Source organism: Cryptomeria japonica, chromosome 3, assembly GCF_030272615.1.
Source record: "Cryptomeria japonica chromosome 3, Sugi_1.0, whole genome shotgun sequence".
Classification (NCBI taxonomy): Eukaryota; Viridiplantae; Streptophyta; class Pinopsida; order Cupressales; family Cupressaceae; genus Cryptomeria; species Cryptomeria japonica.
The window spans coordinates 191,320,578-191,343,933 of NC_081407.1; the positions used below are offsets into that span (position 1 = coordinate 191,320,578).

Below are 23,356 nucleotides of genomic sequence, written 5' to 3' on the forward strand. Positions count from 1 at the left end.
TATTATACTCACAATGCCACTTGATTTTATTGATTGTTCCATTTTAAATATTATGGCACTCTTCCACTATCATTTTGATCTAACAGTTTCATATAGTTGGAGACAAGTGGCAAGGGTTCTATTTTATTTGGAGTAATTAAATAACACCTCCACAAAAACCAAAAGATGGCATATTTCATGCATTTACCCGTCATTTGCATGTCAAATTGTTTCAAAATTGAATTTTTGTTTACGGACATTTTGATGTCATTGTAGATACCTCTCGGCATAAAAAATTGAATTTTTGTTTACGGACATTTTGATGTTATTGTAGATGCCTCTCGGCATAATAAAGGAAAGTTAAGCACTTGGTAGACTGTCTTAAAAGAGGAAAGATATATTGGATGCATCGATTGCAGGATAATCACTTAATGATAAAGCTTGCATTACTGTACTCACATATCAACTAATTCCCTAAGAACGTGTAGTGGTATGGAACTCCTACGTCAAACAAAGAGATGCATGTGAAAGGGAAAGAAGCGAAGTGAAGGCACGACTATGAACAAATAGACCATGCAACTGTTATGAAGAAGGATAGTAGGGGGGGCGATATTGCAAATCTGGTTCAAAACAGACTGTCTTAAGGAAAAGTACTCTGAATATGCATTCACTATGGGCATTCAAGCAAATGCAATTGCTAGGTGTAAATCCATATTTCACAAGCTTTGCCAGTACTCTGAATATTGCCTGTGTCGAAATAGAAGCTTTGGGTCAAGGTAATGACATTCGTCACGCATAGTGGAAGGTGGGTTTTTGTCAACTACCCTAGTCTATCAGTAATATAAAACATAGTTTTAGAAAATAAGAAGACTTTTCCGTCTACACAAGGTTTGCGCATGTAGCAATTAAATAGAAAGACAATTATATTATGAATATACGAAACCTTTTTGCAAGATAATTTAAAAGTAAGGATTGACAGGGTACCAGCTTGCTTATAGATGTAACGTTGGAAACCCTTCTCCAAACCTACCTCTCGCTCTTTTTCTCCTTTTTTTTTGGGAATTTGACTCGGGTCGATTTCTATCCTCAGCATAGTCGCCCCAATTAGCTCGATAACCTTGTTATTAGATTGCTTTCAAACTCCCTCTGAATCCAAAAGCATAAATCGATGTATAATCTAAGACTGGTTGTTATGAAATGCAGCGATTAAGCAGAGCAAGATGTGTTTTTCTCTATGCCTTCTATGCTGGCTCTTTCTATATGAAAAAGAATCTTCCAGAATGCTACGCCCAGAATGAATGTTGTTTTTGCAAAGTTTTTGTTTCACACTTCTTTCATTTGAAAAATAATCAAGGCATAGTCATGTATGCCTGCATTATTGCGCGCAGGTGACACTTAGGGCTGTTACAATTCATGTCTTTATCGGCCTTTCTAAATAAGGTACGATATTATTATTGATTGAAAGTTGGCGGCCAATATTATTCTCTTTGAAATTGTTTTTAAAAACATTTAGATGTTGTTTGAGTTTTCATTCGTTATCTTCTCACACGTTGGAAATATTACATTGGAATACTATAAGATAGCACCTTACATTGTAATATTGTAAGTAATTTATAACAGCAATACTACTTTTTATAATATTTTAAGTTATGTTTATTATTAAAATAATCAGCTTCCAAACTTGTGAGACATAGCAATTAAGTGAATAGGTTTATTAATAAAAAAACAAATTTAAAATAGATTGGGATGTGACAATACAAGATTTATGTTTGGATACAATGAAGTATTGTAAATAGAACTTTAAGGCATATTCAAAACTTAATATACAAACCTAAAAGTGCAACTCCTAAACTACCAACATATGTTATCATTGAGTTTGATACTTAGTCAAGGTTACTATTTGAAGATCAAATTCTACATATCAAGATTAATATCAAGATTAGAACAAAAGGATAAATTTCAATTTGGTATATTTCAAGATTTGTAAAAAATTTACTTTCAATATCAAAGTTGAATGATTATTAAAACACTGTTTATTTATAATGTTATGTTTATGTGGAGAGGCATCTACAATGACATCAAAATGTCCGTAAACAAAAATTCATTTTGAAACAATTTGACATGCAAATGACAAGTAAATGCATGAAATATGCCATGTTTCAGCTTTAGAACCCCCGCCACTTGTGTCCAGCTATATTCACAGCTTTTTGCATGCAGGACTTTATTAGATTTGTGTTCTTGGTGTTTAGTATTTTAGAACATTTATTTTACAATGATTCTCTTCTATTACTATTATAAGATATCTCTCCACATATTTTACATTTATATTTTAAATATAGTTATACTAATTTCTAAAATTACAGCTCCATTATTACTCAAACAAATATTTGTTCATAATTGAAATCACATTGTTTACATGTTTAAAATTCATATGAAAAAAATGGATTAGATTAAAGAACGGTTTTATATCTTATAAATATACTTTGAAATAACTATTAACTAAATTATATTGCATACATCTAAACAATATTACTTACATATATACTTTATATTATATTCTATTTTTTTATTATTAAATAATATCTTACATATATAATATTTAAGAGTATTATATATGTATGTTTATAATAATATTCTTTCACATAATGTTCATATAAATATATGTAATATTATTATCTAAACATTATTTATATAGATTACATTTATTATAGATATTAATTATATATATGATCGTGTATATATATATATATATTTGTCCACCTGTTTAAATATATGCCACCCGTATGGTATATAATATATATATATATGAACAAACGTGCATGTTTGTCTTCTGACGATTTCTCTTCGGCTAACAGTTAAAAAAAAGTTTGCACAGTTTTACGGAGAATTAAAAAGAAAATTACAAATCTATTCATCTATTTCTTTTCAATCTTGTCAACCAGATATCTACACTAGATATCCCATGTAATTTATATTATATGTCTAAAAAGCTTATATAACCAGCTTCCCAATTTTAAGGGGTGCTTCCAAAGGACATGGAGATGCTAAGAAACTTTTCATTTTAACTCTCCTATGTCCCCATTTGTGGCTCCAAGAGTTGAGATACGATTATCTGAGAACATGATAAGCAATTTAGTTCTTATAGTATTTTATTTTAGTTAAATTTCAAAATTCCAACCACAATACCGTACAGCACAGCATTAGTATATGTAAATGCCAAATTTGTCAATGTTGCTAACACCTAATCTCTATAATTTAGAAATTCGAAAATTAGGCTAACTAAAAATGCTAATGAGCATAACAAGAATGCCTACATTGTTAACCTCACGGAAAATCCGGAAACAAAATGCAATTTTGTTTCTGATGCAGAATACAATGTAACTGTGGTGGATATTAATGTTGATCTGTATCCTAGTTACAGGAAGAGGCACAAATCATGGAGACAGTTGTGGTTCAAAACTTGAGGAATTAGATTCTCTGTGATATAGTGTTACCTTGACAAAATTGTAATCAAGGGATTACCTCGGATCAAAAATGGTTTCTTTCTAACAAAAAGATCAAACAAAAATAGTAAGTAAACGAAAAATACAAGGGAAGATATGGTTCAGAAACATAACGTTGAAAAAAAGTTCTTTTCTGTTAAAATGAAACTTCCTAGTAAATTTCTGCCATTATCAAAGCAATAAGAGAAGTCCATCCTGTGAATGGATGTGCACCCTTTCCCTTGCCAGCTGCAGTATTATCGTATTGTTCCCAAAAATAACCGCTTCTAAAGTAGTGGAAAACAATATTCCTACAATTTTCAAGTCAGAAAAAGAATTTCAATTTTTCATTCAAAAGCATATAAACTTAAGACACCTGAAAAATTCTTAAAACTATAAAATTCATATGGCAAGGTTATTACTCAATGAGATTTTGCCTAAGTTCGGTATAAACCTCAGCTGCTCTTGTTTTGTATGGTCCAGATTCTGCAACATATTCCTGATTGCTGATTAAGAAACCAATTTCTGGAAATAGAAAAACAAGTACAAAATACAGAGGAGGACTATACCTTGAGCATAATGATGAAGTGCCGAGAGAATGAGGTAATTCGTGTTAATCCAAACAGGACCCCTCCAATATGGTGGGTCATGCTCTGTGTTGCGTTTCATGTACAGAGAACTACACAAAGAACAGACGAATTTAGAACATAAAGACAGCCTTGCATCACCAAATCTTATTTTGAGAGTTCTTATTTTGATTGAGCAGGAGCTTCTGAGAAAAACTGTGTGAATTTAGTTAAACATCCAAATTTTACAATCCTAACTATAAAACTTAAAAGATTAAAATAAATCAAGCAAAACTAAAGCTAAAATCCAAAGAAACGTTCTTTTCCTATCATGTGTCCAATATCGTGGAGAAAAAGAATACACCTAAATTTAAGCATCCAAAACTAAAAAACTTAGCGGAAATTGAAGTTGAGTTGATCCGTGTGTACATGTATCATATATGGAAAATGAATTGTGCATGCAAAATCTGTAAGTTGCTTTATATGGGTCAGAAACGGAGTATTAAGCTTAGGTAAAGATGATAATAATGATCATATAATAAAAAGACTATTGTGAAGTAGCGAAGGAAAGATTTCCATACAAGTCAACATAGATATAGGCATAGCTATCATTTCATCAAGCATAGTTCCATCCGGTCAATAAAGATAAAAGCTTTAATAAAAATATTTGAATGGATAATATCACAAGAAAAAACTGTTAATATTAGGAGACTGCAAAATATAATGATAGAACTGTTCAGCGAGATGTTACACAAATATGCTCTGATAGACGTGACCTTCAATTAAGGTCGGTAAATATGGTGTAATACAAAGAAAGGGAATAGATACATAGTACAGAAACTGAAAATATTTTTTATCTCAAAACTGGATCAACGGGTAACGGCAACTAACAGCTTATGTCCAAAATCGGACATCACAGATCACTGCCCAATTCGGTATGAAATTATTATTCCCTTCAAAAGTACTAATGTGTCCTATGTCAGAAACATCTGTCTCTAGCATCAAATAGTGCAAAAGTGGAGTGAAGCACCGAAATAATAGGGTATTTTAATGGATGGCTCACGATTCATGTGTGCCTGAGGAAAAGAAACAGGCCCATAAGGAAATGGTCAAGGGTGATTAGATGTATAATTTTCTGGTAACACTAGAATTCTTAAAAATAAGTCAATCAACCATATTAGAAGCCATATTGCAAACAATAATGTAACAGCAGTTGTATTTGGTTGGATGTATACAATATATATTATGTTTTTGAAAAAACCAGCAATTACATGACCAGAAGTTCAAAACTTCAAACTAATCAAAAGCAAATAGACTTAGAAGAAAAGAATGATACTTAGGAGTGGTGGAAATCTAGAGTGATTTCAATGGTTGAAGGGGACAGCAATACCAAGTTATTTAGGGAAACATTCTTTAAAACAGAATAAATAAATGGCATTGGACATCTAAAGAGCCTAGTAGAAAGATTGTGAACAATTTGGATGCTATACAGCAAATAGGATCAAGCCATTTAATGCACCCCTTCCATAACCAGACAGGAACATGTTAGTGCAACAGTTCTTGATGTCAAATGAATTAGAAGCAATGCAGAAGTACAAAATGAAGTATTTAAAATCTGATAACTACAAATTCATATAATCTCAAAGATAATTACAAATTCAATTCAATGGCTGCTGCAACATGTTATCCCTGTAACATAAATTTATTATGTCAAAAGATGGAAAATATGTTACAAAGTAATGTAGGCGTCCAATGCAGACAACAAAAATATGGAATACTGTGGGAACACACAACAATAATATACGCATAAGAACAAAATTCCATCTACAATCATTTAGCATTTCCATGCTCAGTGCATATCAGAACACAAAATGATACGAATTGAATGTCTTCATTGATCTATATGAGCACAATGTATGTGGTCTTTAGTGCAAGGATTGATAGCTTTACCAGGTTTGCCCATTTCTAAGGATGTGCCCCTACCAAAATTCAACCATGGATCCCAGATCTAGAATCTCCAGAGTATTCCTAGGGTTCATACTTGGGACTCAAGTTCATATTGAGAATGTCAGAGACATACCCGTAACAAATCCACAGCCCTAAAGACAAACCAGGGGAAAACCCGGAAAAAAATTAAGACTTTTAGGACCAACTAATTGCACTTAAGCTGTCAGTTTTCTTCTCATAAATGTTAAGCTCTTTAAATTTACTCCTCATAAAACATAAATGTCCATGAGAGGATTTTGTCTAGGCACAAACTTGTTTTGATAAATATGAATTGAGCAATTATCTATGAAACAGTTTTCCACCACATACTCTGATCTTGTATCCTATACATGCTACTTGCATTAATCTTTTATAGTTTGCACACAGGCTCTAGATTCGACTTTCATTCAATGATAATGCCACTTGATATGTACTGTCAAAGAACATTAAGATTTAACAATTTACATGAATGGCAGCTATACTTTGGCTTCTGTGTGGGAAATATAGCAGCAAACAGAACAGATACTGCTGTACATATGGTTCTTTGGAATTCCTTGATACTATTTGCTATGGGTAATATATTTTGTTTCTTATTTATATTTATATAAATGGATATAAAATGTGTTTCTTGTTTTACTAATATATTTATATATTAAATTTACTGTTAATGTAATTGTGTTAATTTATTACGTCGAGGCATTTTACAGTGCCAGCAAGGCCCGAAATGTCATGTTGTGACTCTACATAAAAACTAAAGTTTAAACACAGCAGCCATTTGTTTTTTAATTATAAAATAACTCTTGATTATAAAATAAAATAATGCTTTACGTAAATAAAAATAAAGTTAACAATGTAAATAAAATAAAATAACTCAATAACATATAGTATGGATGAACCCAGCCATATCAAATCCCGGAAAACAAATTGCAGAAATGTTGGATCCAAACCCCAAACATGAATCTAAATCTGAATCAAAACGAGCAACAAAGATTAATAATGGGATCTAGCAATAGAAACTTTATGAAGATGCTAGATGCAACAAATGACTTCAACAGTCAAGAGGTCAACCACCTTTGTAACTTAAGAATACAAATAGATTGTATTGAAGGCAGGCATGCCTTTAATCACACTTTTTGCCTAATATGCTCTATAGTATCCCCCTTCTAAGAGTATTGTTATCCTCGATATTCTGATTGGCTAAACTTTTAGGAATGGAGAGTTGCGCTATCTCAAGAGGAACAAAGGAAGATCCTAACAGGGTTGAAATCAATATGTCAATGTACATAAGAATTGATATTACTCTCTTCGTGGTAAACACTAATAAGCTTATTTTTATCATTCCTCAACTCCTGGAAGAAATTTATTCTTTTCCACTTTAGGGACTATGGGATAGGGTTTCAAGGACGGCAAAAATTTTCCACAATTTGTGGACAATGGGTGATGGCAGAGATGCGGCTATTAAAAAATATAAATAAAACTATATTTGAATTTAAAATGACTAAAAACAAGGTAAGCTAACTATGAGAAGCTGAAAATTTAAAACCGTAAACATTTAAACATATCTACTAAGCCCATCCAAAGTATATAACTCTTGAAACTACTTTATATTTGAAGGGGAGCACTACAACCACATAGGTGTTTGGGTCAATGTCAGTCTGAAATATATTCAATTATGTTGTTGGTGAATTTAACTTGCTTGGTGTAAGTTTGTCTAATCGCATAGACACATTGAAGACGTCATGTAACCAAACATAAAAGATATGATTGAATGGTTCAATGAATTTACTCTAGAAAGCATAGGATAAAGATCTCTCAGCTGGTTAAGTCACAAGGAAATTCACTGAACCACCAATAAGATGAAATCACAAGTTTTCTTTCCTTTGAACAAGTCCCCAACTTTCATTTATGGTTATGTTTTATCCTATGTTACCCGGAGATGCGTCCCCGGTATTTTTTTCAGCCTTCCCCGTCCCGGGGACGTCCCAGTGACAGGGTACTCCTAGGGGACGTCCCCATAAATTCTGCATATAGACAATGAATTTTGACAATGAATTCTATAGGCAATTTGACTTTGACTCCCAATTTAACACAAATTTGCCATAAGAACTCTACTAGTTCTTATATGTTAAGGTTCTATAATGGATATGTGCATGTTTTATCAATGTTTTCATATGAATATTGTAAATTTCCCTATTTATTTTAATTTTCCCTACTTTTATATAGCTGTCCCCAAAATTAGCAAAAAAAATCACCGTCTCGGAAACGCATACCCCCGTTCCCTGCCGTCCCCGTCTCAGAAACTTGGGGTAACATAGGTTTTATCCCTTGCTTCTAGCCTGTGATGCATTCCTGTTTACATTATTCCTTTTGTGTAGGAAAACTGATACATTAGTCAAGGCAGCTATGCTGCACTCTGGTATATGATATATTGATTTTAAATGAGATACCTTAATCTTCCTTTGCATGCATTTAGCCATCTCTAATGTTTTGCTATAAATATTAAAAGATAAAATTGAAACATCTTAAAATGTGGAAAAGGATCTGCATCACACATACAAAACATATGCAACACAAATATACTTGCAAGAAACCCTCACCTAGGCAGAAAACTCCTGGAAGAGTGAAAACTTGCTCCTCATAACACCAATTCCCAGCCTTAACTGTGTTTTCATCAACTCACAAGCATTCCAAAACCTCTACATCTCATACAAAGCTCCATCACATCTATGGACTAACCTGAAGATGACATATGGCTGTAACAACTCTCACTACAGCAGCAAAATGGAATGCAAACTCCAAAACATAGAACCCACAAGTCCAAAATAAAGAACTGTCACATCCTCCATTACAAATAAGATAAACCTAACACAAGGCTAAATTTAGGTAAATAATTCACCCTCTTCACATCCATGGAACCCTCTCTCACATTTGGAGCTTCCATGGTACCTGCAACAACTCTCTACATGAAAGAAAACCATCATAACACCATACATCCAGTATCCTATGTTGTACTAAAACCGACAATAAAATAACAATCCCTTCTTCCAGAAATCGAATCTGCTAAAGCCTTCCTCTAACCAGAGGGAAGATCAACAGGGAGAAAAAACAAAAGTGCTACATATTTTGGAATCCCAAAAGGCACTCCTTTTGGGCGTTCTTAATCATAATATGACTTTTCTATTTTTCATGCAACTGTTGTTATGTGTGTACAGCCTATATGATGCCTAATTTTCCACATAAAATGTGTATGCCACCTATAGAGGTCACCAAAGTTACCCAGCAATCAATTGTTAAGGTTAAAATGACATCTTATGATCTTCTGCACCAACTACACAACTTCTGTAGCAACTGTTGTGCACTTCATTAACTGCTGCAACAACTTCTTGGAGCCATATTGTGTGCATACAAACTCGAAATTCAATGCCATTTTTAAAATTTGTATACAAATTTGAGAGGAACAAAAATATGAAGAAATATACCACCTTTGACTCAATCAGACCACTATTTTGGGCCTTGAAATAGACCTGCACACTTCTGACATGACCTCAATGGTCCAAATGTCAAAAATAGATCTGAGCCACTTGATTGATTTCAGATCATACCTCCCAAACTAGGGAGCTTTGGTCCCCAAAAGCTTCGAAGACCAAAAAGGAAACTAAAGATTCTCACATTACTTCTGGTACACCTACATCTCTCTATGAAGGAATTAACTATAGCTCCACTTGCAACAACACTTTTCTGGACTGAAAACCACCATGGGGATGATAAATCCTCATACTTGTCCCTTCTCTTGATGGACTAAAACCATTGTGAAAATGAGACCACGATCAACTGGCAGCACTGTGCTTCTCTCGGCAGTTAAAGATCTCCACTCGCTTTGGAATGAAGTAGAAAGAGTAATTCAATTGCATTAGTCCCAATAACTTATTATGCAGCTCTCCCTAATTTTGAGTTGTCTCTTCCACATGGACTATACAAATCTGCAATCCCAACAACTCCTGTAAGTGCTTCGACACCACTTAAATGGTTCTGATTCTAGCACTCCCTCAGAAGCCTTAAAGTCAATTTTTTGGGCCATATTTAATTAAAATGTGGCATTTGTGTCTTTCATACAGCTAGTTTTATGTTTTCCCATCTTGTATGATGCCTATTTTGCCACGTACAATGTTTATGCCATAGTTTGTAAACTTACCAAGTAATCACAAGTTTTTCCCAAAACAAGTAACTTGCCTGTTAACCCACACCACAGCTAGGGTACGATTCTTGACCTAAGTTACCAGTCCTGGTATGGTAACAAGAATGGATTCGAGGTTTGAGTATGACAGTTTTATTCATATAATACACACACACACACATAGAGAGAGAGAGAGAACTTCAAAAATAGTAGTATTAAGTTCATAACTATGGGTTGACTGTGGAAAAAGAAGATAAAAAAACGAATGACCTGGAGATTAAGTATAAGAATTTTGACAACAGCAAATAGCAGAAGCATTATCTCTCGGCCCATTTGTACTTTTGAGATATGAAAGTAATAAAAGGAAGTGCTGCTGGGATTAAAGGATTGAGTTATTCTCTATGGACATTTATGATATCTCTTTTTATTCATGATATTATACTGGCTTACATGTAACGATGTTTTGAGCTTTCCTTTTGCACATTGAACTAATTGCTAAATAGTTAAACCTTCTTGGTTTCAGAAAAAGGATCTACTTTGTATACTTTTTATGCCAGGCTCTGTCTGATGTGTTCCTCGGGACACATATATATTGTAACCTGCCTTTTTAGTAATAGATCGTCAATTAAAAATAAATAGAAATTATATATTAAAATTATAAAAATAGTGATACACATATTGCCCATAAACAAAATATTTAAATACCTAATAATTTGCAAAAATGAAAATACTCATAAATTCATTATTCAGTGATTTGTCAAATGTCAATACACAACGTAAATTACAATCAAAATTCAATAATTTTCATATTGCTCTTTATCGAGAGCATCAAAGCCAGCATTTGGTTCAATTCCATTTGAATCACAATGCCACTTCCACTCGCCATGTCATATGTAGAAGTTACCTCATCTAAAGAGATTTCAGGAAGTTGTACAACATTAATCTCTGAGTCAGCGCACTCATGAGTTAGATCCCATTTTTTGTTAATTCATTGTAATCAAGTTTCCTATGTGACAAGAGATGCACATAGAAATGCACAAAGAGCAAATCCTCAGCTCTTTTAAACCCAATTGGCCACAATTAACCAAGAAAACAAAGGGCATAGATTTGGAGATAGTAACTAGTGGGGGTCTAAGAATGGATACCCCAATGGGGTCGAAGCACAATACCCTTCATGAGGGTCTGGGGGCAATGCCCAACAATGTTAAGGGGCAGTACCCTGCACTGGCCCTTGCAGGGATCTGGGGGCAAGGTCTCGCCAGTAGAGTCAAGGGGCAGCACCCCTTGAGGGGGTTTGTGGATAATGCTCTCAATGGGGTAAAGGGGCAGCACCCCTTGCAAGTTTCCGAGGCAGCTCAAATTAAGGCTTTTGAAACCACGCAAACCTTCATGGTGCCTCACTCTTTTCACAATTTTATCACTTGAGGATAAAAGTAGGTATTTGGCACTTTTTTTTTAATAAAATATTAAAATGTTCTTAGAAAATGATTTGTTTAGTTTTTACTTTGGGAGAACCCCAAGCCATCCCAGCCCCAGACCCAGCCCCAAACTGGACCCATACAAGCACAGTGGGGTTCTGCTGAACCCTACAACATAGCTCTTGACGAGATTTATGCCCTAAAATACAACTGTAGTTAAAAAGTGTACCCTAAAATGGTATTACAATGAAAAGAATGCTATAAGACATGGCTGTAGAGTGAAAAATATGACCGTAAAATGAAAAAAGTGCCCTAAAAACATTGGTATACTGAAAATTGTGCCCTAAAATACAATTATAGACCTGAAAGCACAACTATAAACTACAAAACGTGCCCTAAAAGCTAAAGTCTAAAAGTAGACTTTAAGTTGCAACTATAGACAGAAAAACACAGCTAAAGAATAAAAAACTCCCATTAGAAACTACAATACCTTCAACAACTTCCTAGAGCCATATTATTTTACAATCTCAAAATTCAATGCCATATTTTTTTAATTTGCATAATATTTTTAGAGGAACAAGAATATGCAAAACTATTCCACCTTTGACTCCACTTGATGACTGTTTTTTTACCCTGCAACGGAACTACACACTTATGACATAACCCCAATGGTCCAAATATCTAAAACAAATCCAATAGAATACCACCCAGTTGATGTATATCATTCTATTTGTATATACATTTTGTTTCAATTGAAGTCCATGTGAGGAACAGGTCTTCCCAGTTCGTATACAAATGGACTAGAATCACACGACAAATTCCAACTTGAGAGCACTATCAATTTACCATTGCTAAAACTCGAAGCCTCCCTCTCCTCTCTCTACTCCACCAGAGAATGTTTGATCTCAGTCACAACAAACTCACAAGAATCCTTCCATGCTTTTGTTTTATTTTTTAAACAGTGCAGGCATGGGAGAACACCCTAATGTCCCCAATTTTAGCAAAAAAGGGGGACGTCTCAAGGACATCCCAGTTTTTTTAAAATAAAGAGAGGATGAGGCAAAGGAGAAGGGGGAACATCCTATCCTCATCCCCAAGATGTCCTTGTCCTCCTGGACATCTAGGACAGTCTTTATGCCCCATGGAACACAGAGATTATGCCTGTTCTTAAAGAAAATAATTTATTTTCTACATATTAAGCATCTTTCATTCCAATGCCATGATGAACTAAATGAGAATAAATTAGTCTGTATATGTCCCTAAAAAATATATAAATTCTCAAATAATGCCGTAGACTTCTTTGTATACCTTGTTGTTGCAAGTGACCTGAGTCCATAACCGGTCCACAATAGGCTCTTATCATGGATCAGATCCATTTGCTTTGTCAAGATTGGAGAGTCCTGCACATTATAAACTCATCGAAAAAGCAGCAAATAAGATAAGGGAATTTTATCAGAAATTCCAAAATCATGTGGAAGAAAATAGATCAAAAGGATAGGACTGTGGAAAAAAAGCATAGTAATTTATAAAATTAAAGGTAGATATTCACTTACAGATGGAATAAGCTTCATTATGAATGGGAAGAGACTGACATAACCAAAATGGGGAACCAAGCGCAATCTTGGTCTTCGAGATACAACTCTGCGAAGCTCCCTCCTGATGTATAGGTTTTTCTCATCTAGGATTTCAATCCATTTCAAGGACACCTATAAATATAATAAGTATTATATATTCGTCATGATGAACTGGTTCTTGACATTGAAAAGCATTCAAATTAAAGCATAAAGAATTAAATCCTTTCAAATATCATTTTAGCTTTGTATGCATATTATTTTAATATCAACTGTACTAGTCAACTTAAAAGCAAAAAACATATCTACCCAGAATTCAAAGGTCACAACAGGAATGAAAGTTTAGAAAATTGAAATACTATACAGCCTCCCAAATAATGTCATGACTAGGGCACAAACATTCCTTCTAGACTCAATTGTTATTAAGTAATTGATATTTTAAAATTTTAAATTTATACAAAAAAAAATCCTTTACAAAGCACTCACCTCTTTTTAGAAAGCAACAATCAATAAAATAGAGGGGAGTGCAGTTTTTCTTAGAACTTTGTTATCTTCAAAAAATGTAGCTAAACAAGAAAGGTTTGACTTATTCGAAAGACAAGATTTATGATTTTCTTTCTTCTTAAATGCAGATGAAATCAAAAAGGTGTGCCTTATGCTAGGGGCGCCTTTTACCAATACTTAAAAATTAAACAAAAAATGATAGTCAAGTTAGAAAAGATTTGCCTATCACTAATGTCCAGTTAGCCAAGCTAGACTGACGGTCAAATCAAACAAGGCAAAGTTTTTCTTTCTAAAATCAGACCAAGACAAAACTATTTTCAGTCAGTAATGAAGCTGCCAACAAAAAATTCAAGCCACCATCTGTAGTTTATGCCTTAAGTGGTCTATGCTTTTATTAACAAAATGGACACAGGTTTTGTCAAAAGCTTTACTCATAAAGCTGGGTGTTGATACTAATATGAGTCGATCAAGTAAGCAGACACTATTGTCAAAAGATTGGCGCTAAGTAATAAATAAATTCTCTGCATATTCATAAATTCATCAATAGAAACGGAAGCAATAGTTTATCATAGAATAAAGGAACAACCAAATATTGAAGCAAGGCAATGATTGATAATAAACATGAATTGTTTCATTCACAAGATTTAACACTATCCCTCTTGCAATTTCTTCAAAATTATATTAGAAATCTGTAGATCAAAGAGAGATTGATTAAATGGGAGTTATAAATTTCATAATATTCACCATAATCAGAATAGAGGATTTATCATGAAAGAATCAAGTGAAGGTTTGCGATTTGGGTCACCAAAATTGATAAATTGTCAAGTGTTTTGGAGCTTCATTAAAAGGTTTGCCTAATTTTATCAGCATAGACGAAAGCATCATAAAACCATACTGATATCACTGTCAATAATATAAACACAGCTACATGAATCTAAAACATGATATATTTATTTTTGTTATACTACTGTCACTGATTTCATTATGTAGTGATTGCTGATATTTTTTTCCCTTCCCACTATACTACTCTCACTGTCTTAATTATGATACCATGTTACTTGTGTATAGTTGAACTTGTAGAAATTTGAGAGTGTGTGTGTGTATCCCCACCATCCCCAAAATGGCCCCCATACTGCCATCCCTAAAAGGCTAAAACACATCCCCCACCATCCCTGCCCCCAATATGACATGGAACCTAGTTTTTTATGCCTGCCAAGTTAATTATCCTAAGTTAACACTTTTCTATAAGTGACAGGAGCTTATCTCTCAATTTAATAGTCCGATTAATGTGATAACCAATCTTTTAGATGCAAAAAATATGAGAACTTATATTTAACTTACATTAATTGATTGGCAATTATAGTATATAATATATATTCCTAGAAAGATTTAAACAACATTAATATCTTTATCCCAATGGGAAGGCAGGAGAAAGAAACAAAATATGCCATTTAATCATTTAAGGTATACGCAAACAAAAGATAGAAATATATAAAAATTATCATTTCTCGACACAAATCTATAGTTATTTGTAAAACTGACTATCCATTTAATGAATTCTTTTTATTTTGTCAGCAGCCTAAAATGAATTTTATAAACCTACTTAAAGCACGGCTATTAGGTGAGGCATATTTAATGACATTTTCCATGTAGAACAACAACACAATAAGAACCAATGAATTGAATGATTTAAGATTCTCACACATACAACTAAAAGTAAAAACAAACAAACAAAGAATCAGTCCACCCCTTATAACAAAAAAACACTGAGACACATGAACGTAGGAAGAGAAAAACAATATGATTTACCTGCTCTGTGTGGTTCCCAAAGTCATGGTATGTCCCTGAAACGTTGTCATAATGCATCTGCACCCAAGAGAGGTGTTTGCCTCAACACATTTTTCATTGTAAGGAAAGTAAACCTCTATTGTTGATGTTAGAAGTATAAACAATAAAATTGGTACGATTGTTCAAATTTTAAATTTTAGATGAAAGCATGATTGTGTCAAGTAAACTTGGAGAACCTTTGGAATGACAGACCTGAAAAAGCATCACATATCAATAAATGGACATGGCATTATCAGACAGAGAAGACTGAATAATTGCACACATGGAGAAATATAGGGAGACACTCAAGACCTTTTTTAATGAAAAACAATTACCAAAATAATAGAAATAGGGACATCATTCCCAGCACAAATTATCATCTTTTCTGTATCCTACAGCATAAGAACAGCAGCAGACCAGGATCAGATTGAAACTGCTAAAGCACTGATATCAGATTGGTTGAGTACAGGTTCTTGGTACATCAGAGACTGGACGTTGTAGGGGGCATTCCAAATGTAGATCCTTAAATTTTGTTTTCACAGATCTATTCCACTATTTTTGTTGCAGAATTCACCTTCCTATCTGTTATTCCTAAATTTGGATCTAACCGACAACACTTCTCCTCACAACTCCCCACCTACTTTCTAAACTCTCAGTTTATTAACTAGGTTGCCGAATTGGGTATGGAAGCTATAACGGGTACGTGGGTGCGAAACACCTGTATGGAAGAAATTATTTTGGGAGTTGGGTATGTTTTCAGTATGTTCATACAAAAATAAAATTAAGTTTAGAATTTTGTAAGAGGCAAAATAGGCATCAATGGGGTTTTCTCCTTCCAAATTACCCCCTTTTGAGCCTTACAATGTTTTGTAAAATTTAAAAATGGAAAAATTGGGACAACTCGCAACTTTTATGTCATGTAGGGTGTCCCCTTTTTAGAAATAATGCCACAAAGAAGACCTATAGCCTATTTCCATTTCCCGTAGGCACAAAGCAACAGAAATAAATTTTAATATTATTTTAAGTTGAGCACAGAAATTTTTAAGAGGTAACCTAAATAATATTAACAGACATCAAGTTTTGACAATCCATGAGATATTAATCAACTGTTTCCAGATAGATTGTATGTGAATTTTTTGCATCAACGTTTTGGATCACACTCCGTGATCCATCATCAGGATGAAAATAGAGAGCATGCAAAAGTGAAAAGATGTCCAAGAAGCAGACCATGGTTGTTAAAAAGAGGGAGGGAGGAGGCACAAAGATCGAGGAAGGCTGACAAGACCAAAAAAAAGAAGCTAAAGAATATAACAAAATGAAAAAACAGAAAGCAAATGAATAATTAAAAATGGACAAAGGGCCTAAGTTTGGGAACAGTGGGGGGGTGGTGCTGATATAGTTATTTTTACCAAAGATGGAAAAATCTTTAACGGCAATAAATCTTTTGGCCAAAAGGTTTTTTAAAATCGGGAATCGGCAAAATAGAGAAAAAATCGGCAATAAATCGGCAAAATTATCGAACATTTAGAAATATATAATTTCTTTAAATATTCTAAAAAAACACACATATAGACTAAATTTGTAGAGCACAATAACTTATTATACTCTTTTAATAACATATTAATTTCATACATAAACAGTTTTAATTTATAGCGTTATTAAATTATTTTCATATTTATAACAATTTTAATTTATACTGTTATATATTTCATTATTTTCATATATAAACTTAAATACATTTATATATCTTAAAGTTTTAATTTTTAACAGTTTTATTATTTATATATATATATGCAAAAAAAAATCGCAGGTGAATGGCATTGTGCGAGGGAGCATAGTCGAGCGCAGGGAGTCTGCCAATAAACAGCCAAAATTGCGCGTTGGGCGTCAAGCGTATGGTGTCGGCCGTGGGAACAGTCGCACGATATGGAGCGAAATCGCCCTTTTTTTGCATTTCACTTTATGTTATTTTAGTTTTGACTTTTAGGGTTTTTGGTCAGTTTGCAGAGGTGCGGTTTTTCGGTTTTTAATGGCAATTTTATCTGAAAAATCCCGAGTTTTTGTGCCGAAAACCTGCAATTTTTTGGAAAAAATCGTCCGATTAAATCGACCGGCCATTTGCCTCGCGATAAATCATGATCTGGCCAATTTTTAGCCGATATTTTCATCCATGATTTTTGCAGTACTTGAAAAACTAGCTGTGAAAAGATGTGTAATAGTATAAGAATTACATTTCAAATGAAACAACAAGAAATTAGTAAAATTCTAAAATAGCAAATTTTGAAATACTAAATCTAAATACGAAGATATCTAAGTTTTTTCTCTTCAGCTAGCTGGTAAAAAAAATCAAGATTAGAAATCTGAATGAAATCAATGTTTTATTGGTTTTGTATTGCATTGGGGGAAGGGGTGGGGCCCACCTCAAATTAGGGTTAACCCCCCAACCCCCAAAAATAGCTAAAAAAATTTTTAAAAAAAAATTCAATTGCTTTTTGGCATGTTCGAACAAGAGACTCCTGCAAGTCTCCCCACCCCTCAAGAGACGCCTCGAAGTCTCCCATGGAGTCTTGGAGACACCTCGGAGTCTCCCAAGGATTCTTGGAGACATCGAGATGTATCCCATATGATGGGCGTTCCTATTTTTAAGATTTTTACTGTTTTCTCTAGAAAAAAACGATGATTTGTAAAATCCAATTTTCAAGGTTTGTTGATTTTTCCTCAAAATCATGTTTTCAGTTTGAGAAGTTGTTCTCGATATCTTTGGCTACATGGCCAAACGCCCATCTGAGCATGTGAAATCATCTACTTGGTACATTGACTCCGGTGCCTCTCGACATTTCACACATCGTTGGGATTGGTTTACAGAGTACATGCCTTTCACTAATTCAATATTCTTTGAAGGCGATGAGTATACTGTTGTCGGCCAGGGCAACATGCAAATTCAATCTAGAGGGAGAAATATAATATTCTCAATGTATACTTTGTACTTGGCATGGAGTCGAATCTATTATCAGACAGCCAAATTATGCGACATTCTCCTAAGTTGGATATTGTATTCAGTTTGCACAAATGAATTGTTGACAGGGAGACTCGCACTACAGTTGTTATGGGTCTTGAAGATCATGGTCTTTATAGACTTGTTGACATTGTGATTCTTAGGAGCGCGCCATGGCAGTCAAGAGTACTTCAATCAGCAATCTTTGGCATGAGCAATATGGGCACCTAAATGTGCACTCTCTCTTAGCTAGTTTAGGAGGGTCTAATTGTTGGCTTACCTTAGATTCAGACTTAGAATCATGGAGTTTGTGAAGCTTATCAGGCTAGAAAGCAGCATCAAACTCTGTTTTCAAATGTGGATTCTTCAAGAACCTCCAAGGTATTGTAGTTGGTTCATGCAGATGTCTGTGCACCGATGAACACTCTTTCAGTCACTGGATCTAGGTATTTTTTGTTATTTGTCGATGATTTTAGTAGAAGAATGTGGGTGTACTTAAAAATAAATCAGAGATGTTTAGCATGTTTCAGAAGTTTAAGGCCTTAGTGGAAAAAGAGTCAGGTTGTCAGATAGTCACTCTTAGGTTAGACAATGGAGGGGAATTTTGTTCTTCTAATTTCTCCAACTTGTGTGCAACACATGGGATTAAGCATCAACGTACCACAACTTACACCCCTCAGCAGAATAGTGTTGTTGAGTGGAGAAACCGCACAATCACTAAGATGGCTAGATCCATGTTGGAGCACAAATTTGTTCCAAAGAAATTTTGGGCTGAAGTAGTTTACACTATAGTCTACCTTTTGAATTGGTCTCCTACATAGGCTGTTAAGAAGATGACTTCAAAGAAAGCATGGTCTAGATGGAAGCCTAAAATCAACCACCTGAAAGTCTTTGGCTCCATTGCTTATGTTTGGATTCCAAATGCCAAGCGCACAAAATTGGATCCAAGAGCTAGAAACTCATATTCATGAGCTACAGTGATAACCGCAAAGCTTATCGGCTGATTGTTGTAGACACTGATCGTCTCATATTCAGTCGTGATGTTGTATTTGATGAAGAACGAGGGCCCTTTCAGCTCTCTTCTCCTATATTGAGCCATGAGGATCAGCCTCTAAAGGCTAAGGATTTGGGTGTTCGTCTTCTCTTAGGTCCACCTGATGGGAGGGATTTTGATCATGACTCTAAAGTTGTGGAGTCTCCCAGGCATGATATTGCACCACCCAACTTCCCTCGGGAGAACCTGGATCAGCACCAAATGAATTTGTTCCAGGTATCCTAGGTGATGTTGATCCTCCTGAATTGGATGTTGGTAGTGGTACCTCTACTCTCCAACCTAAGTGGTGGGCCAAGACCAATGGTGATCTTTATGATGATAAGCTCATTAAGGGTAGATCAAGTAGAAGCAAGTGCAAGCAACAAAACACAATTAACTTTTGTGCTCATGGCTAACATTCACAGTGTCTATGAGCATCATACATATTTAAAGGCTAAAGGAATACCCGAGTGGGAACAGGCTATGAAAGTTGAACACCATAGTCTTATGAAGAACAACACTTGGGGTCCTCTCCGATCTTCCACTTGGGAAGAAACCCATTGGCTGCAAATGGGTATATAAAATCAAGTATAAGGCTAATGGAACCCTTGATAAGTACAAGGCTCACTTAGCAGCTAAAGGATTCTCAAAGAAAGAGGGCACCAATTATGAGGAGACATTTACTCCCATAGCCAAAATGAGTACCATTCAGCTTGTCCTTGCTATTTCAGCCCAATTTGGATGGAAAGTCCATCAGATGGATGTCAAAAGTCATGCCCCTCAAATTTAGAAACATGTGATTCTTCCATCCAAAAAAAATTAATCCTATCATTCCAAAGCATGCAAATTCAACGTAACGTCCTACTTAGTTCTCCTTTTCTAAGCATAAAAGAAAATCCTCATAAATCCTTATTACTACAAATAAAACAAAAAGATTGTTTTGCCATCCATAGTAAAAGTATGTATTTAACTTGTAACCTCTCACACTAATTATCAATTCCTTCATCAACCAAAATGAAGTTTCCAACAGAAGCATGAACCTTCAACTTACATTTGAGAACATATTTGAATGGCTTAGCAAAATCTAACTTCCCTAGTAACACAATGTGATTCCAATTGGTTTACCTCCACCATAGTATCTTATAAGAATTCATTATTTACACGGATGCACATACTGATACCGATATGATATTAAATATAGATATGGCCATCATTCCAAACCCCTAATATGGATATGAAAGATACAAAATTCATAAAATAAAACATAACCTTATATATAACACAATTTTCGTATGTTACCCTGAGATTCTAGGACGGAGACGGCAGGGGACGAGGGTACATGTTTCCAAGACGATGATTTTTTTTTGTCAATTTTAGGGACGGCTAGGGGATGGCTATATAAAAATAGGGAAAATTAAAATATATATAGAAATTTAAAATATTCATATGAAAACATGGATAAAACATGCACATATACATTATAGAACCTTAACATATAAGAACTACCAGAGTTCTTATGGCAATTTTGTGTTAAATTGAGACTCAAAGTCAAATTGCCTATAAAATTCACTGTCTATAGGCAGAAATTATGGGGATGTCCCCTAGGAGCCCCCTAACGTAACAATTTTCTTAAGTTATTTAAGTATCTAATTTTAATAAATCATAATATTTAATTTCAAAAAAATATGCAAAGTAGGAACCTATTATTAAATTCAAAATAACTTTCACATTTAAATCCAAATTTATGTTAAAATAAAATAGAATAAAAATTTAGTAATATTATTAATCAAAAATATATTAAAACCTTAAAATCTAAATATAACGAATTTAATACAGAATAATAATTTAAACTTAAAAATATATACTTTTATAATTAATTTTTAAATTTTGATAATAAGAAAAAATTATAATAGAGAAAAATAAATATAAATTATTAATTTATTATTTATAATAAAAATAAATAAATATAAAATGAGATCTACATATTATTATTTTTTATCAGTGAGATCTACATATTATAATCTAAGTCACCAGGTTCGGCCGAATTTCTTCCTTGAAGTTCGAAATTCATCGAACTTTAAAACATATAAAATTCGTTTAAATTCGTTCAAATTCGTACATTGAAAACAATTAATATTCACAATCTTCAGTCCGTCGTGAGTCGTCGCTGGATAAGTGTGGAAGCCGAAGGAAGTCACAATAGTCTGCAGTAGTCTGCGGTAGTGTTCGAAGAAGCCCGTGTTTGACGCATTCAGTTCGCCTCTGCCGCCGTGTTCGACGCCCTGCCAGTTTGCCTCTGCTGCTGTTACATATATTTATTAAAAAAATTTTAAAATTACATATATTTATTAAAAAAAATACATATGGCGAATTTAATTCAAATTTTATACATTTCGGATTTTTTCCTTGTCAAACTGCATTCAAATTTCAAAGTTAATAAACTTTGAATTGGAATTCGAACCTAGTGACTTAGATTATTATATTATAAATTTATTATACTTTGTTTAAAATTATAATTTTATAAGTATTTTATTAAGCAAAAGGTGTTCCCTATTTCAAGTGGACAACCTCTTCTAAAAAACCAACAGTTGAAAATTGCAAATAAAGATGCAAGGCAATTTAAATAATTTTAATTGTCACATTTCCTTTTTATGTTTATTTTTTTGTGCTTCCATCAAGGAAAAAAGGTTTCGCGAAAGATGAAGCGAGGGCAAGAACAAAAATGGTATGATTAAAATCCCTAACAAATTCTTGCCCTCTCTTGTTGCACCCTCTGTTGTAAGTACAATAAATGGCTTATCTTTTTGTGCATTTTACTTTTAATTTTTTAATTTATATTGTGTATTGTGTGTTTTATTTAAATTTTGTTTATTATTTTATATTATATTTTAATTATAAAGTAATTTTTTACATAGATCAATTTTAAAGCAAATTTTTTATTTATATAAAATACTTTAGGTAATTGATTGATTTCAAATTTGATTTTGATTAAAAAATAAGTAAATACATTTAATTTTATTTATGTTGTTTATTAATTTATATTATTCTTTATAAAAAAAAAATTACACAAAATAATACATTAAAATCAAGTTTGAAGGCATATTTTTAATTTATACAAAATATTATAAATAATTGAAAGGGAAAATATTAAATAATTTTATTTCCTTTTATTTAAAAAAAAATTAAATATTATATTTTCATTTATATATGCAAAACATCAACACTAGGCAACATGATAACATCTAAACATCTAGTCTTGGATCATATACATTACTGAACGCTTGCAATTAGAAAAAAAAAAAAACAGGAATGACATATAAGACTAATATCCATGACAACACAATGCATCAACAACCATCATCTCCAAGTTTCCATACATCCCTATCATAACTAAATATTTGTTGTGTACTTACACAAAATGATTGTGACAAACTAGACAAGGTAACATTTTCTGCACATAGGACATAAATACTATTTCCTGCATATTGAAGCTTACTCAACATTACTATCAACCATACTTGCAAAACTCGGCGAGCAATTCAAAAACTCGCGAGTAATCGCGATCCATAATGCCGTGCGAGTTAATCGCGGAAATACTCGGGGCGATTTTTTTTAATACTCGCCGCGATTTTTTGGGCAAATAATCGCCGTTAATGGCCAAAACCCGCCCGAAACGCGGCACAAAATGCGAGAAAAACGCGACTTAAGTCGCAGGCAAAAAAAAAACCGAAGTCTTTATTCCATTTCGCGGCTCGCGCGACTCCGGAAGGCAAAAAACGCCACGCGATTTGCATAGGGTTTGCATTTGCACGCACGACCAG

General features: G+C 33.7%; 1 protein-coding gene across 1 annotated transcript in view; it reads right to left on the minus strand.

Moving 5' to 3' along the window:
• Positions 1-3,103: 3,103 nt before the first annotated feature.
• The window catches only part of LOC131037327 (mannosyl-oligosaccharide glucosidase GCS1), a 207,367-nt gene continuing 187,114 nt past the window's right edge, over positions 3,104-23,356 (minus strand). Inside the window, exons 18-23 of the mRNA XM_057969439.2 lie at positions 15,490-15,546; positions 13,159-13,311; positions 12,914-13,005; positions 4,031-4,140; positions 3,884-3,947; positions 3,104-3,772 (exon numbers count right to left, since the gene is read on the minus strand). Coding sequence (XP_057825422.1) covers positions 3,634-3,772; positions 3,884-3,947; positions 4,031-4,140; positions 12,914-13,005; positions 13,159-13,311; positions 15,490-15,546 — 615 coding nt within the window. The 3' untranslated portion in view covers positions 3,104-3,633. The remainder of the gene's footprint in view (positions 3,773-3,883; positions 3,948-4,030; positions 4,141-12,913; positions 13,006-13,158; positions 13,312-15,489; positions 15,547-23,356) is intronic.